This window comes from Saprolegnia parasitica, assembly GCF_000151545.1.
Source record: "Saprolegnia parasitica CBS 223.65 unplaced genomic scaffold supercont2.47, whole genome shotgun sequence".
Lineage (NCBI taxonomy): Eukaryota > Oomycota > Saprolegniomycetes > Saprolegniales > Saprolegniaceae > Saprolegnia > Saprolegnia parasitica.
The window spans coordinates 276,126-289,941 of NW_012156441.1; the positions used below are offsets into that span (position 1 = coordinate 276,126).

The following is a 13,816-nucleotide window of genomic DNA, read 5'->3' on the forward strand; positions in this document are numbered from 1 at the left end:
TGTTCAAGGTGCACCGCTGAATCGCCCACCTCCCACAAGAGACGTTGCGCCTTCTTTCAACTCATAAAAAAACGTCTTTCTCATTGCCCTTCATGCGGAACGAGTGTCAGCAATGTACAAGCTAGGACCGCGCCGCGTCATCGACTACGACCGACGGACCTTTATACCGTCGCGTACTTTCTCCAGAAATCGTGCGACAACGGTACCAGTATGGAACAATCACAAGGGCATGTAAACACTTAATGTACGCAATCCAAACGAGCCACGAGCGCCGCGGCGGTCGGTCGGCGCACGGGGTCCATCGCCAGGCACTGCATGGCGAGCTCAATGACCCACGCGGGCGTGTGCGACTTGTCAAAGAGCGGTTGGGCCTTGCCTTGCATCACCTGCTGCAATAGTGCCACCGCGTTGCTGTGGGTCTTGGACTCGTAGTACGGCACCTTGTGTGTCGACAGCTCCGAGAGAATCACCCCTACCCCATAGTTCATGTCTCATGGCTAAGATCGAGAAAATAGTTGTACCGAACGCGTAGACGTCGGACGCGGGCGAGTGCGCTTGGCCTCGGAGCACCTCGGGCGCCGTCCACTGGAATGCACCGCTGCTCGTCGCTGTCGACTCGCGCAGGTCGCCAAAGTCGGTGAGTTTCGTCCCTTTCCTCGAGTCGAGAAGCACGTTGCGCGACTTGAGATCGCGGTGCATCACGGGTGTCTCGAGCGAGTGCAGGTAGTCGAGGCCGCGGACAATACCGGCCATGGACGCTTGCTTGGCCCGCCACGTAAACGTCATGCGCGTGACAGCCGTGAGGTACGTGCGCAGATCGCCCATGTCCATGTACTCGACGACGCACTCCATATCGATCGGGAGCTCCCAGCTCACGCCGATAAACTGGACAATATACGGCGAGTTCATACTACAAGACATGGATAATCGTGCCACACACACACACGTGGATGTACCGGGACATGAGCAGCATCTCGTCGACGAACGTCTGGACGCGCTCGGGCGTCTTGTTCTTGAGGCGCTTGATCGCAACGGGCTCGCGGTCGTAGCGCCCAAACCAGATCTCGCCGTACGTTCCGGACGCGAGCGGCTTGGTGCTCGTCACGTGGAGGTCGGCGAGCTCGAGGCGGAACATCCGAATCGGCTTGACGTACAGATTGCTGTCGTCGCTGAGGCTCGGGCCCCAGCTCGTTCGAATCGAGCGCGCGTTCGGGCCGAGCGAGTTGGACTCGACGGCAATCGTGCCAGGGTATCGTCGCAGATGCGGCGTCTCGAGAACCGGGTACGCGTCGCACGAAAGTGACCGTGTCTTGCTGCGCTGCGTGAGCGACTTGTCTCGGTGGGCGCACGCGGCGAGGATAGCCACGATAGCCACGAGGCCTGCAATGGCGCCACCAATCGTTGCGGCGGAGCTGTGGACTACATATATATGTTAGGCCCATCAACGCTGCAGACGACGGTGCCGACGGACCGCTCGTCGATGGGGTCGATGGAGCCGCCATGAGCACGGTGGTATCTACGATCCGCCTTAGTTCAGCAATGACGAGAGGACGAGGGCTGGTACCTGGAAGCACGCAGATAGCCGCCGTGTACGGGGCGGTGGTAGCCGCTGCAAGCGTGCGCAAGATACCCCCGAGATTGGCGCAGGCACCGGCGTCTGTCGAGACGTTGGCCGGGACGCACCAGCCCGAGGGGCCGTCGCGACAAGGCCCGAGCTGGCTCAAGGCTGCAAAGCTTGCCGCCGACAGCGTCAAGTTTGTCAGCGCACAGTCCACGCACGAGCTAGTCCATCGTCGGTCCATGAGATATAGACAGGACAAGGCTCGTGTACAAAGTTGTCAATCGTTGGGGCGACAACGACACGTTGTAGAGCGTCTGTAAAGGGTTGCTGTCGAGTTGCCTGCGCATCCAAATCAGTCTTATGTATAGAGAAAATAGATGAGAGAAGACGCACAGATGCTCGAGCTGTCGCCAGTCGACATGTGCGAGGGCGCGGATCGCGTTGCGTGCGAGGTTCCTACCGCAACACAAAGAGACGTGATGCGCCTTCGATGCACAACAAATCGCCTACAGGCGCCGCGTCGAGGTCGGTACCGCGAGGCTCTCTGCGTCGGCGAGGCCCGTGGCGAGAAATTGTCTATCAAATAAGAGACAATATTGAAACGTGACAACACAAAAATGTCAAAATGCACAAAATGCGTACACGTCGACAAGCGTCGGTGGCAGGCGCGGCCACGACGTCAAAGCGACAGTGTCGAGCTGCCTAGAGGTTGCGTGAGCTCGCTTCACGACGACTAGCGCTAGTACAAGGTCGTCAGCTGCGGCAGGGACAAAGACGCGTGCACCGGCCAGAGGACGCTGTTGCAAGCCAAGATGGACCTACGACGGGTGAATGAGGCCAGAGATATTGTGCTGGCTAAGGCTACAGATTGCGCAGGCTCAACGCGCTTCCGAGTTCTCGCAGGTCGAGTGTTGTGATGTTCTGGAACTGCCTAGGACATGATGAGCTCACGACGGTTCAAGATCGTGAGCCGACAGGCGGTGCAGCGTCGGTGGCAGCACGAGTGTAGAGACGTCGACGCTCGGCGCGTGGCCCAGAGACCTATCGGGTGCATGAGAAAGCCATTCTCGCACGTCCACCGTCGTGTACAGTTGGTCGCCAGCGAACGCGCTGAGGTTGCCAAGGTAGAGGCCGTCGCTCCAGTGCATCGCAGAGAGATCGGTCGCGGGCAGGGCCACGGTCTGGCCGAGTGTGTCGATACCGCAGACGTGGCGACTAGACGCGGCAGTGGCACAGTCCGTGTCGGCGACGAGAAGCCACGGTGTGGGCTGGCCAGGCGCCACCGAGAGCGCCAGCAGTAGCAGCAGCAATGGCGGTCGCATCGGCCTTGTCTGTACGGCGGACTTGTGAAAATGAAGGCAACCGCCACCGGGCCAATCAACGCCAGTAGCGCTGCACTGTATTGGGCGTCGTCACCCATGCGGATCCCACTGCTCGTACTGTACGGGCGGCGCCGAGTCTGTCGCGATCGCCTTCATCGACGGCGTACGACCATCGCGCCGCCGCTACTTGTGCACAGTCGGCGCGCATCGTGCCGAGCTGCGTGGCATCCGCGTCCATCGGTGGCCCGCAACGAGCCGATCAACGGCGAGGCAACCGCGGTTCGAATCCGGTGCCTTATTTTTACCGCGCGTCTGGCTTTTTTCCATCGATAAAAGTGCAATGTGGCGCCGCGTCATCATTGCACTTGGCAACACCAGTGTCTTGCACTGCTCGTGGTCTAGATGGTGATCGTGTTGTGCTATCGTCCAACATAACCAGTACGCCGGTGTCCAACCGCCGGGTCGACTACTTGGGTGCGTGCGAATCATTCATCCATCGAGTCTAGCGATATCTCTCTCCAGTATTGCATCAGCAACCATGCTCATACGTGCCTGCAGCTGCTGCCCGTCGCGTTGCGATTGCGGATTTGTTTGGCGCCATTTTCATTTCATTTTCTGCCACTAAGAAATGATATACTGGCATCTAGTATCCAGGGATGAAATCCCGCGTATTTTATTTTACACCAGTGGGTAGTGCACACGCAGGCTCGGCGGCGGCTGGCCTGTCTGCTGGACCTCGACAAAGACGTTGTGGATCTCGCGCATGCTGGGGCGGTCTTCGGGCGCGCCTTCCATGCAGGCGAGCGCGAGCTTGAGCAGCCATCGCGGCATCTCGGTCGTCTCAAAGCGCGGCCGGAGGCTGCCGGTGGCGACCAAACTCAAAATGTTTTGGAGCGAGTAGGGCGCTTGCGACGCGGGGTGGACCATGTTGGCGTACGGCACGTCGTGGGTCGAGTACTCGGAGAGCAAGACACCTACCACGGGAGCTGTCAAGAAAGGCGGGGGCAGTATAAATTAGTACCAAACGAGTAGACATCGGCCGACGTATTGTAAAAGGTGCCGAGAATGATCTCGGGCGCCATCCACTGGTACGTGCCAATGCAGTTGGTCATCACGTCGTCGTCGTCGTCACAGCCTCGTGCGACGCCAAAGTCGGTGAGCTTGGTACCCTTGACAGCGTCGAGGAGGACGTTGCGGGACTTGAGGTCGCGGTGGATGATCGGCGGGTCGCCGCTGTGGAGGTAAACGAGACCCTTGACAACACTCGCAATCGAGTCGAGCTTGGCGTCCCACGTAAAAACTGCGGACGAATGTTTGCCAAGGTACGAACGGAGGTCGCCTTCGTCCATGTACTCGATCACGCACTCGACGTCAATGGGCCGGCGCCAGCTCGCGCCGACAAAGGCGACGATGCAGTCGTGGTCGAGGCTACCATACATCGCACAAACAAGTGAGGATGATGCACAGAATTGTCTATCGGACGCATCACACCTCGCGACGAGCTTGATTTCGTCGATAAAGCTTGCAACATGCTTTTTGCTTTTGCTCGTGACGCGCTTGATGGCGACGAGCTGCGTCTTGTAGCGGCCGAGCCAGACTTCGCCAAACGAGCCTGCACCAAGCGGCTGCTGCGAGACGGTTGTGAGGTCGTGCAACGCAAGCTTGTACGGCCGAAGGGCGGCAATGTCAAGCTCCGGGCCAACCTCGCGCTCGCGGAAGGCGCGCCGTGGGCGTCGGCGGCGTGGCTGCGACGGCATGTGCGCATCGGTGGCCGTATCTTGCGTGTGCTCGACGTCGTGCAATGACGCCGATCGATGTCGGTGCCAGAGCAGCACGCCACCAAGGACGACCAGCAGGACGCCAAGAGTTGCCCCAATGCCGCAGTACATGCCAAGCCCTAGCATTGCGCGTGTGGGCCTTCGAATGGAATGAAAAGGGTCGTACGAAAGTCTGCGTTGGCGTCTGTCGGTGGCGAGGGGGCCACTGCGTCTAGCTCGAAACATCCCACAACATGATTGAATGCGGCGATCACGTACCTGGAATCACGCACGCGTTGATGGTCTCCGTGAAGGTCTTCCAGAGCATCTTGATCGACCCGTTGAGGGCATTGCATGCGACGGCGTCCGGGTGCACCGAGTGGTCCATGGTGTAGCCATAGAACTTTTCGTCGCCGCCGTTCCATTGCGGGAGCTGCTTGAGCACATCAAAGGTCGAGTGCGACACGGTCAAGTTGGTCAGGTTGCATTGTTCGCAGTTGCTACCGATCGCCATGATGTCCATTCCAAAGCGAGAGAGCACGACGTACAAAAACGTGAACGCACTCGAGAGCTCAACGAAAGCAAAGGTATGCAGCGGGTTTTCGAACAGAACCCTACAGTGGCGTTCCAGGATGCAACGACGTGGACGTGAGACGCACAGTAAAGACATGCTCGTCCAGTCTTGGCCGATGATTTCGGTCAAGTTGTTGTTCGGCAAGCTCCTACGCCTCGACGTCATGCGCGACTAGCCACAGGTAGCAGCTGTGCAGTGTACAGGAACGTCACGTTCGGTGGCAGGTTCTGGAGGCTTGAAATCGCATTGGATCCGAGCGTGCTACGTCCGAGATGTGTACCATTGCATTACGAGATCGTCGTACAGGGAGCCCATGCCGGGGGGCAAGCTCGGAGGAATGTGAGAGAGGTTGCACTTGGAAAGATGCCTACGGCAACGACATGCTAACGCGTGGCACTTCCACGTGTGTACAGATGAAAGAGCTTGGGCGGCCATGCAAACGTCGGCGGGAAGGACGGCAGCGAGGCGTTCTCGATCCACCTACGTTGTTCTCGGCTCGACACACGTTGTGTAAACAAACCCAAGTACAGTTCGGTCAGGGTGGGCGATGTCTTGGCGTGTGTGAGGTCCAACGACTCGACATTTTCAAACGCTCTACGCAGCCACGTTGGATGCAATTGCGTCGTGTCAATGGGTCTACAGCCACTGGACGCTTAGTGGCAACGCCATGAGGCGCAGATCGACGCTCGCCGAATCTTTCACGTGGCTACACGCGAACTTGTTCAAGTCTTTTGCCTCGAGCATCGTGCATAGGAAACACGTACAGTGCAGCTCTGGAGTACTTGTCGAGGCGCCCGATGGCGCTAAGCCCGCGAAAGGTCTCTCGAGAGTTGTTGACACGGCCGACGACTTTGCACTTGCTGTTGACGACGCACACGCCGCTTGGGCAGGTGTCGTCGGCAACGAGCACCTTGCCGCCTGCGCCTTCGTACCGACACGGCGTCGCTGCCATCGTTCTGGGTGCCTGGTTGTCTTTGGTGGTGGCTCGAGGCAACAGGCAGGATGCACCTCGCGTGTGATTGGGCCTTCGAAAACAGATACGGCTCGCGATTGGTGGATGCTTGAGCTCCTTGGCGCTGATTGGTGCGTCTGTTTTGCACACGCTCGTCAACGGAGCACCCAATCCCATCGTCGATCATTGGATAATGAGCCAATCAGATCGCGGTTGCAGGCTCCAGTGCTGTTGAGACCAGAGCCCAACAAGAGCTTGCCCAACGACGAGCTAGCTCGACCAGCTTGTAGCATGACCACGTGTCCGTACGCCAGCGCTGGCAACGCGATCCTGACTGCCGACAGCTACTGCGACGACGCCACCTGCGTCCTCGACAGCTCGTGCCGCATCGTCGCGCGCTACGCCGCGGCCACCACGAGCTTTACCGGCCTCAGCGCCCTCGGCAACCTCTTGGCCTATCGCGCGACCAACCTGTGCTTCTGACCGACAGTGTCAACCAAGGGCTTGACGCAAATCCATGTGTAGCTCCGTCATCAACGCGACGGGCGCCATCAACGTCCAAGACGTGGTGCTGCCGACCACGCTGACGAGCCTGTACGTCGCTCATTCTCGTCGGCGTGGGCTCATTGCGCACTCTTGATTAGAAAAATCATCAACTTCACATCGCTCGATGTCGTCCGCTTGATTAAGGCCCTCCCGTCGTCGCTGCAGACATTGTACGTCGCTGCCGCTACAAGAGCCGTCTCATGGACCTGGTAGCGTCATTTCAAACGCGAGTGCGCTCTCGTTGCCCGACACGCTGGTGTGGCCGAGCTCCATCACCACCCTGTGCGACAGGGCGATCATTCCGATGCGACGTTGACGCGCTGATGGGCTAGAATGCTCAAGTATTTGGGTCTACGCCAGATCCCACCCCACCTGCCCTTGGCGCTACGCAGTCTGTACGTGCGACGCAAGCCGTGCTTGGTCGCTTATGTCGAGATTAGATCACTTTACAACAACTCGATCTCGTCGCTTGATGGTCTACCAACGACGTTGACGGCGCTGTACGTGCTGCGACATGAACGCCACGGGGTACGATTTTAGTTTGTACTAGGGAAATGGGCCACAACAACGTGACAAGCGTGGTCGACTACGACTGGACCAACATGACGTATCTGTACAACGATCCGTATGTATGACATGTGCATGACGCTTCAACTAGGAGTTTCGAGGCCAACCCGCTGCACACTTTTGCGTTCGTCCAGCTCTCGCCCAAACTCGTCACCTTGTACAAGGCGCCATCGATACCGGCTGCGGCTGACTCTGTGTAGTGATCTACGGCACCTCCCGAGCCCCGTCGTCAACATCTCGCTCAGCAGTGACAGTTGCGACGCCCTCGACCGCTTACCACGCCAAGCGGAGCCCTACGACGTGGACAACGAGGCAGGCTACGCGGTGTCGGGCAATATCAACGCCGACACGGCCAAGTGCGCGAGCATTCACGGCGTGCTGCGTCGGATCTGGGGAGCCACGACGATTGAGCACGCTGTCCACGTCTGCGTTCTTCCTTGTACGTGTATACCTCCATTCTGCAGACATATGACGCGCGTACGATGCTCTTAGCGTCGACACCCGGAACGAGTGCGCCACCGCTACGGTCCACATCGAGTAGCAGTATGGTTTCTTTGTCCCGGAGAAAAACGACTCACTTGAACGTGTCTAGCTCTCACTTGGACTCTAAGCAGCCTCGCACTCGCTCTCATTGGCGCGTACCTGGCCTATGTGTTTTGGCGCAAACAGCAAAGCTCGAGGGCGAGAGATCCTCCCAAAGCGAACCAAGTGTTCGACGCCAACCCGCCTGTGTGGTCGCCCTCCAAGGCGCTACCGTCGCCCAAGCCGTGGCTCCCATCGTCTGCAGAGCCCAAGCCGTGGCTTCCATCGCCTGCAGAGCCCAAGCCGTGGCTTCCATCACCAGACGTTGTCGCGACCCACGAGATTGATCTCTCGGAGCTCTGTGACCACCGCCTCGAAGCGTCGGACCTTAACCCGATCAAACCGCTGGCCTCCAACGCGTACGGCGAGGTGTGGCTGAGCCACTTTGGCGCCGACGTCGTCGTTGTCCAGCGCATCCATGACAAGTCGTCCGAGAGTCTGGCCATGTTTGTCGAAGAAATCTTGCTCCGCGCCACGTACGAAGCCTATTCGTATCCGCCTTGTCACTTGACTCTTCTCTGCTTAGGATTGAGAGTCCGTACATTGTTCAGTTTATCGGCGTCAGCTGGCACCAGCCCCGCGACATGGAGTGCGTGCTCGAATACATGAACCGGGGCAACCTCCAAGACTACTTGGCGCGGCACTCGCCGACGACGTACCCTTGGGCGGCCAAGTTGGAGGCGATCGTTAGCATCGTCCGCGGTCTCATCTACCTCCATACGTTGGACCCACCAATCATCCACCGCGATCTGCGGTCCCGGAATGTTCTTTTGGACTCGGAAAAGGGCACGAAGATCAACGACTTTGGCTCGTCGCGCGAGACGTCCGAGCAGTCGATGACCAACGGCGTCGGGTCCTACCAATGGGCCGCCCCCGAGCTCCTTCTCGGATCGCTCTACAACACGGCGGTCGACATTTACTCGTTCGGTACGACGTAGTGTTGTTGTTTGGGGAAGGGTTATGCATCGAGGGTAGGGGTGCTACTGACCGAGTTTTCGACCCACCAAGTGCCGTACGTGCGGACGCTGGACGCGTCCACGGGTCGTGTCTATACGCAAGACAAGGTGATGCAGCTCGTCACCAAAGGCGAGCTCGTGCCGGACTTTGATTGGGCGCGGTCGCCGATCTGGCTCATTGAGATTGCGCAATTGTGCTTGGCGACCGAGCCCGAGAAGCGCCCGACCGCCCTCGCCCTCGCAGGTCTCCTCGACAAGCACCAATTCGAGGTCATCGAGGCGTGAATCCAGGGTTAGCTATCGGTCCAAATGATTAAAAAGTGTATCTCGTTGATATTAGCCTTGCGCACGCAGACTAGCCATTGTAAGAGTCTCTTTTCGCTCGGTCGTGCCACTAATTTGGCGGCGCGAGCCTCGTCTTGCTTCACGTCCGTCGACTGAAGGAGTTTGCGACGAAGATGGACGCGCGCTGTGATCCTCCACGCTTGACGATCGAAAGCAATGCAGTGGAGACGATGTCGATCGACACGGCTCATTTTCCCGAGCGCATGGTCCAACAGAGCAATCATTTCTTCAAGACGGAGGTAGTACGTGCACATGACGCCGCCAATGAACGCTCGACCGTGCAGGTCGTCGCTCTGTGCATCAACAGCACCTGCTCACTGCCTTTTCTTGGGTGACCCAAGAAAAGGCAGTGAGCAGGCTGTCGGCCGTCGCAGCGTCGTACACCATAGAAACAACGTTGTTAACCTTGTCCATGGTTGTGTGTGGTGACAACCAGAGTGGGACGCGATGACGCACCCTGTCAGATACTACTCTATGACAGCCACCCATACATAGTCGACAACAAAAACAGTGTACTAGACGATGATTTGTTCAGGCGCTCGGATGCTGCAGTGTCTTTTTTCGCCGCGCCGCGCGCTCAAGTCTTCGAATTTTCTTCAACTGCGCTTCAATCGCCTCTTTTAAACGCGCATTCTCGTGCTGGGAGCGACGCGTGGCGCGGATCTCGTCGCGGGCGCGGTGGAACCACGGGTTCGGGTGGTCGCCTTGCGCAGCGTCGGCCGCCAAGAGAGTTTGCAGCTGCGTCTTGAGCGTCTCGCGTTGGGCAAGGAGGTAATCGTGCTCTTCCTTTGCATTCCGGAACGGCTTGGCGGCGGCGGCGACGGGCGATGATGGCGGCGATAGCGACAGCGCCACCAACTGCTCCTCGTTCGATGCACCGTGGCCGAAATGCGCAGGGCTGCCTGTGGGCGTGCCAAAATCCATGGTTGGTGCCAAGAAGGCCGAGAGCGCGGCGACCGAGATGTTACCATCGTCGCCCTCGTCGCTGTCGTCGAGCGTCGTATCGAAATGAAAGCTCGGGCGCGCCATGTGAAGGTAGGATGACGAATGAGATGGAAAAGGATAAATGAGCCTCTGCACATTGTATGCTCCACCATGGCAAATCTCGTCCATGATGATTTTGTTGGCGCTGGACAGTGTCCAACATGCGAGCGTGCTGTAGCTATTGGCTGCGTGTGACCGTGGAGACCGCCGGTTGAGAGTCGGAGCGACAGCTGGTTCGTTGGCTTGGGCACACACTGTCGACCGCACGTTACGCGTACGCTCTTGGCTCGACCTAATTGCACTCTATTGCGAATCGTCGTGTGCTAGAGCTATGAATGTACAAAGTGACGATCTGCATCTTTGCAAACTACATGGTTTGCGATTGAACTACTGGGGGCGAGTGCGACGGCGCGTTGCTATCGTAGGAGATTTGTTGAAGTGGCTGTCCAGAGCACAGTACACCACTACACTATTACAGACACGTCTTGCGTTTTACCTTGATGCCAAAGTTCATGCGAAGCGCAGGTACACACGTTGGAACGAGAGACAGATGCCGAGTCCGAGGCGTGGCAGTGCCATGTCCAGAATACAGTGGTGGTCAAGAATGCAGGTAAAGAATGATGGTCTATGTAGCATCATGTGTCTCATGGTGTGTCCACGCCGTGGTACAGCTGTAGGGATTGGTAGTCCGTCCATCTAAAGGAGAAAAAATGAGCGTTGATCTAGCGACACAAACACGTAGGTAATTTCGACTACCAATATCGGTTTTGCACCTACGACTATGGCAAACTAGAGTACTACGGTAGTACAAAGCAAGTTCATATTGGGTCGGTGCTTGCCGACATAAGAGCCGAGGTTCGACTGCATGTCGGCTCTTCGATAACACTGCTAATGCGCTTGAACGCAACCTGAAAATGGGGTAGCTCCTAAACGGCCCACGAAATGTCATATTTTTAGCGAATCCAATGACCACATTGTTTCCTACGCGTTGTCATTTGCTATTTATCTTACCCACTATTCACAATAACAACCAATCAATGATGCTTTTGTCTTTCATGGCGCTCTCATCGGCCAAAAGTTGGTGCGTCGTCGTGGTAGACCATGACGGAGCAGGACTCAACAATGACTACTGCGATCAATGAACCCCCATGCATGTCCAATCATCGTAAACAACGTCTTGAAGCCCAGTTCTGTACGAGACGTAAAAGACGACGTGATGCTGCACTAGTCGTATGTACATTTTCTCTGTGTATTTATCTGGTACAAGGTTTGCCGTTATCAGTAGTCGATTTTTTACCTGTCGAGTAACTCGAGGTTGACGTTTGTCGAAGGAGGTGGCGCTGGAGAAGCCGTCGCAGTCGCATGTGTTCGCAAAGAGCGTCGAGGAGCTGCGCGTTCTTGCGCCTCGCTCGCTGGAGCGCCATGCCTTCGGCTTTCGCCAGAGCATACATGGCATTGTTGGACGGACGTCGGACCTTCCGGTGGCGGCGCTCGAGCTCCGCCAGCTGCGACTGAAGCGCCGTGATCATGAGCTCGAGCTCGAGCGCGCGGTTACGTCGGCGTCGGTGGTGCATGGCTGCTGGTGCGCGATCTTTCGGGGCGTCCGCGATGAACGACGAGAGGTCGTCCGATGACGCGGAAACGAGATCGTCCAAGTCCCAGTTGTCCAAGTTGGGTAGTCGCACTGGCAACACGTCCGGCAAGTGTGTAAGCGCTGCTGAATGCATCAGAGTCCACTATCGAACACGAGTGATGCCTCTCGCAACGAGAAACTGCAAATGGCAAACTCATGGAGTGAATCCAAAGAATTCATTTTGTCTCGCATTGCTGGCTGCTGTACGAACGTAGGTGTACAACGTACCAGTCACAACACAGCCCATGGATCTTGCTTTGCCCTCTGCATCGTTGGCACCACGATTGCAGCCACCATTACCTCGGTAAACGCTTTTAATTCGTAAAATTGGTGGTCTTTGGTCGCGACGTCGCCGCGGCGCCTTGTAAAAATGGTGATCCAAAAGGCGTCTCGATCCGTGCAAGGATCGTTTGAGCGTGTAACATGGTGCACGAAATCTTTTGAAAAACGCGTTTTTTGCATGTCCTTCGACGTAGGACATGGCGCTATTGGGATTTTTGCGGCATATATGCAGAAAACAAAACTCGTTTTTGATAGATTTTTTACACCAGTACTACTTCGTAGTGGCGTTGAAAAGGGCATCGAACAGCACCGAGATCTGCCCCTAAAGCACGCTAAACGGTAAGGTATTATGTACGAAGTTGGCCAGCGTGATTCGAAGTAGCGCCTGTCCACTTTGGAATGATGGTCGAGAGTGATGGTTCTGATGGACATCTGCTTTTGTTGGGCGTTTGCTGGTGAAAATGATTTGGTCACCACGACAATACTGACTCAACTGCACTTGCACCACATCCTCGTACAAAAGCTCGAGCAGCCTGCTCTTCGTCGGCTTCTCCGGCTCCTCGCCCAACACGAGTGGCCGCGACGTCACCTCGTCCCGCGGATCTCGCTCCTGCCTCCGCCTGCCTAAATCAAGTCCCTCAACCGAGTACACACAACGAAGAAAGTCCGACAATTTTATTTAGCACAGTTTTATCTATTGTAATAGACGACCCACTTCAACAACAACGACGACAATACTGAGGTGGAGTCCAAGTTTTAGTGCAGCTCGATTTTCCGTCGTGGCGTACAGCCATGTCAAGCTCGTCCAGTACAGGTAAACAGTCTGGTCAAATTGACTCAGGAAATTCCTGGGGACTTGAAAAAGGGTATGCCTCTAAATCATGTTGTCAAGGGAGCACCAACCGACGATTGCGACCCAACGCTCTTATCGATCCTCACACCGCACTACACCCAGCTTTGTTCTACGCTAACGACCGAGGACCTTTTCTTTTTCCATCTCGATTGCACTTTTACTTCTGCCGGACTCTCTCGACGTGCCAGTTGGCGTGATGCCAAGCACGCCACGTTCAAGAACTCGGCGCGGAAGTGGTCATATCCTCTGGGACGATGAGCGTCTTCGTACAAAATAGCCAGTGACGATATGAACTCTCAAAAATATAACTTCAGCGAGAGTCTACGCAACCAATGACCCGCGTTTCAACGACAAAAACGACGAGACGGGATTCCACTGCAAAATATCATCTCGGTAATCGGTAAACTTGACTTTGCCAGGAGGCGCGATCGTCGTCCGACGTTAATTGAACATCCCGTAGGTTTACGAATATTTCCGGCAATCTGCATCGGCGCCTCAAGCCCCAGCGCAACTTTTTGTTCCGCAAATCGGAGATATGTTACATGCAAGGCAGTGGTTTGACTTGGTTTTTGTATGGGATGCGCGGCCATCTCACATTCCTCACGTTTACGGATACATCAGGAAAATTCACTTGCAATTTGTATTGGACGCATCCAGCGCAAAAGTGGTCCACATCACATTTGGCGTCAGAGGGGGGGCGCCCCAGGTCAGTTGGTAAAGTTTCTGCTTCGCATCCCGAAGGTCGCCGGTTCGAGCCCGGCTGCGCGCGCGCATTTTTCAGTTCTCCGCCCCCCTCCTCCCTGCGTCGCGCGATGTACCCGGACAGGGGCCCGAACCATGTGGGTCCAGGCCACCTCCGCAAGTGTCACCCAGAACACATGATGACGTAATCAGCTGCTCCA

At 56.6% G+C, this 13,816-nt stretch overlaps 5 protein-coding genes and 1 pseudogene across 6 annotated transcripts; 2 read left to right on the forward strand and 4 right to left on the reverse strand.

Moving 5' to 3' along the window:
- Positions 1-239: 239 nt before the first annotated feature.
- On the reverse strand, positions 240-2,883 carry SPRG_09306 (TKL protein kinase; the record flags this gene model as incomplete). Its single annotated transcript, XM_012348835.1, has 13 exons — positions 240-472; positions 522-910; positions 957-1,419; positions 1,472-1,516; positions 1,565-1,782; positions 1,832-1,900; positions 1,955-2,017; positions 2,072-2,137; positions 2,204-2,263; positions 2,308-2,379; positions 2,427-2,492; positions 2,537-2,602; positions 2,651-2,883. 13 exons carry the CDS (start codon positions 2,881-2,883, stop codon positions 240-242), a joined length of 2,043 nt encoding a protein of 680 aa, XP_012204225.1.
- A 678-nt stretch (positions 2,884-3,561) lies between these two features.
- SPRG_09307 (TKL protein kinase) lies at positions 3,562-5,379 on the reverse strand (the record flags this gene model as incomplete). Its single annotated transcript, XM_012348836.1, has 7 exons — positions 3,562-3,857; positions 3,905-4,311; positions 4,375-4,780; positions 4,828-4,872; positions 4,920-5,140; positions 5,189-5,254; positions 5,300-5,379. 7 exons carry the CDS (start codon positions 5,377-5,379, stop codon positions 3,562-3,564), a joined length of 1,521 nt encoding a protein of 506 aa, XP_012204226.1.
- Positions 5,380-6,457: 1,078 nt separating this feature from the next.
- Positions 6,458-9,102, forward strand: SPRG_09308 (TKL protein kinase; the record flags this gene model as incomplete). The annotated part of the gene is made up of 13 exons (XM_012348837.1): positions 6,458-6,639; positions 6,692-6,760; positions 6,811-6,882; positions 6,926-6,994; positions 7,045-7,107; positions 7,153-7,212; positions 7,263-7,325; positions 7,371-7,436; positions 7,480-7,718; positions 7,772-7,822; positions 7,872-8,337; positions 8,388-8,788; positions 8,837-9,102. 13 exons carry the CDS (start codon positions 6,458-6,460, stop codon positions 9,100-9,102), a joined length of 2,067 nt encoding a protein of 688 aa, XP_012204227.1.
- Positions 9,103-9,693: 591 nt separating this feature from the next.
- On the reverse strand, positions 9,694-10,191 carry SPRG_09309 (hypothetical protein; the record flags this gene model as incomplete). The annotated part of the gene is made up of 1 exon (XM_012348838.1): positions 9,694-10,191. One exon carries the CDS (start codon positions 10,189-10,191, stop codon positions 9,694-9,696), a length of 498 nt encoding a protein of 165 aa, XP_012204228.1.
- A 1,019-nt stretch (positions 10,192-11,210) lies between these two features.
- Positions 11,211-11,873, reverse strand: SPRG_09310 (hypothetical protein; the record flags this gene model as incomplete). The annotated part of the gene is made up of 2 exons (XM_012348839.1): positions 11,211-11,272; positions 11,444-11,873. The coding sequence occupies 2 exons, from the start codon at positions 11,871-11,873 to the stop codon at positions 11,211-11,213; spliced, it is 492 nt and encodes a 163-aa protein (XP_012204229.1).
- A 1,738-nt stretch (positions 11,874-13,611) lies between these two features.
- On the forward strand, positions 13,612-13,683 carry SPRG_30131 (annotated as a pseudogene). Its single transcript has one exon. The product of its transcript is annotated as a tRNA-OTHER (tRNA).
- The last annotated feature ends 133 nt before the right edge of the window (positions 13,684-13,816 follow it).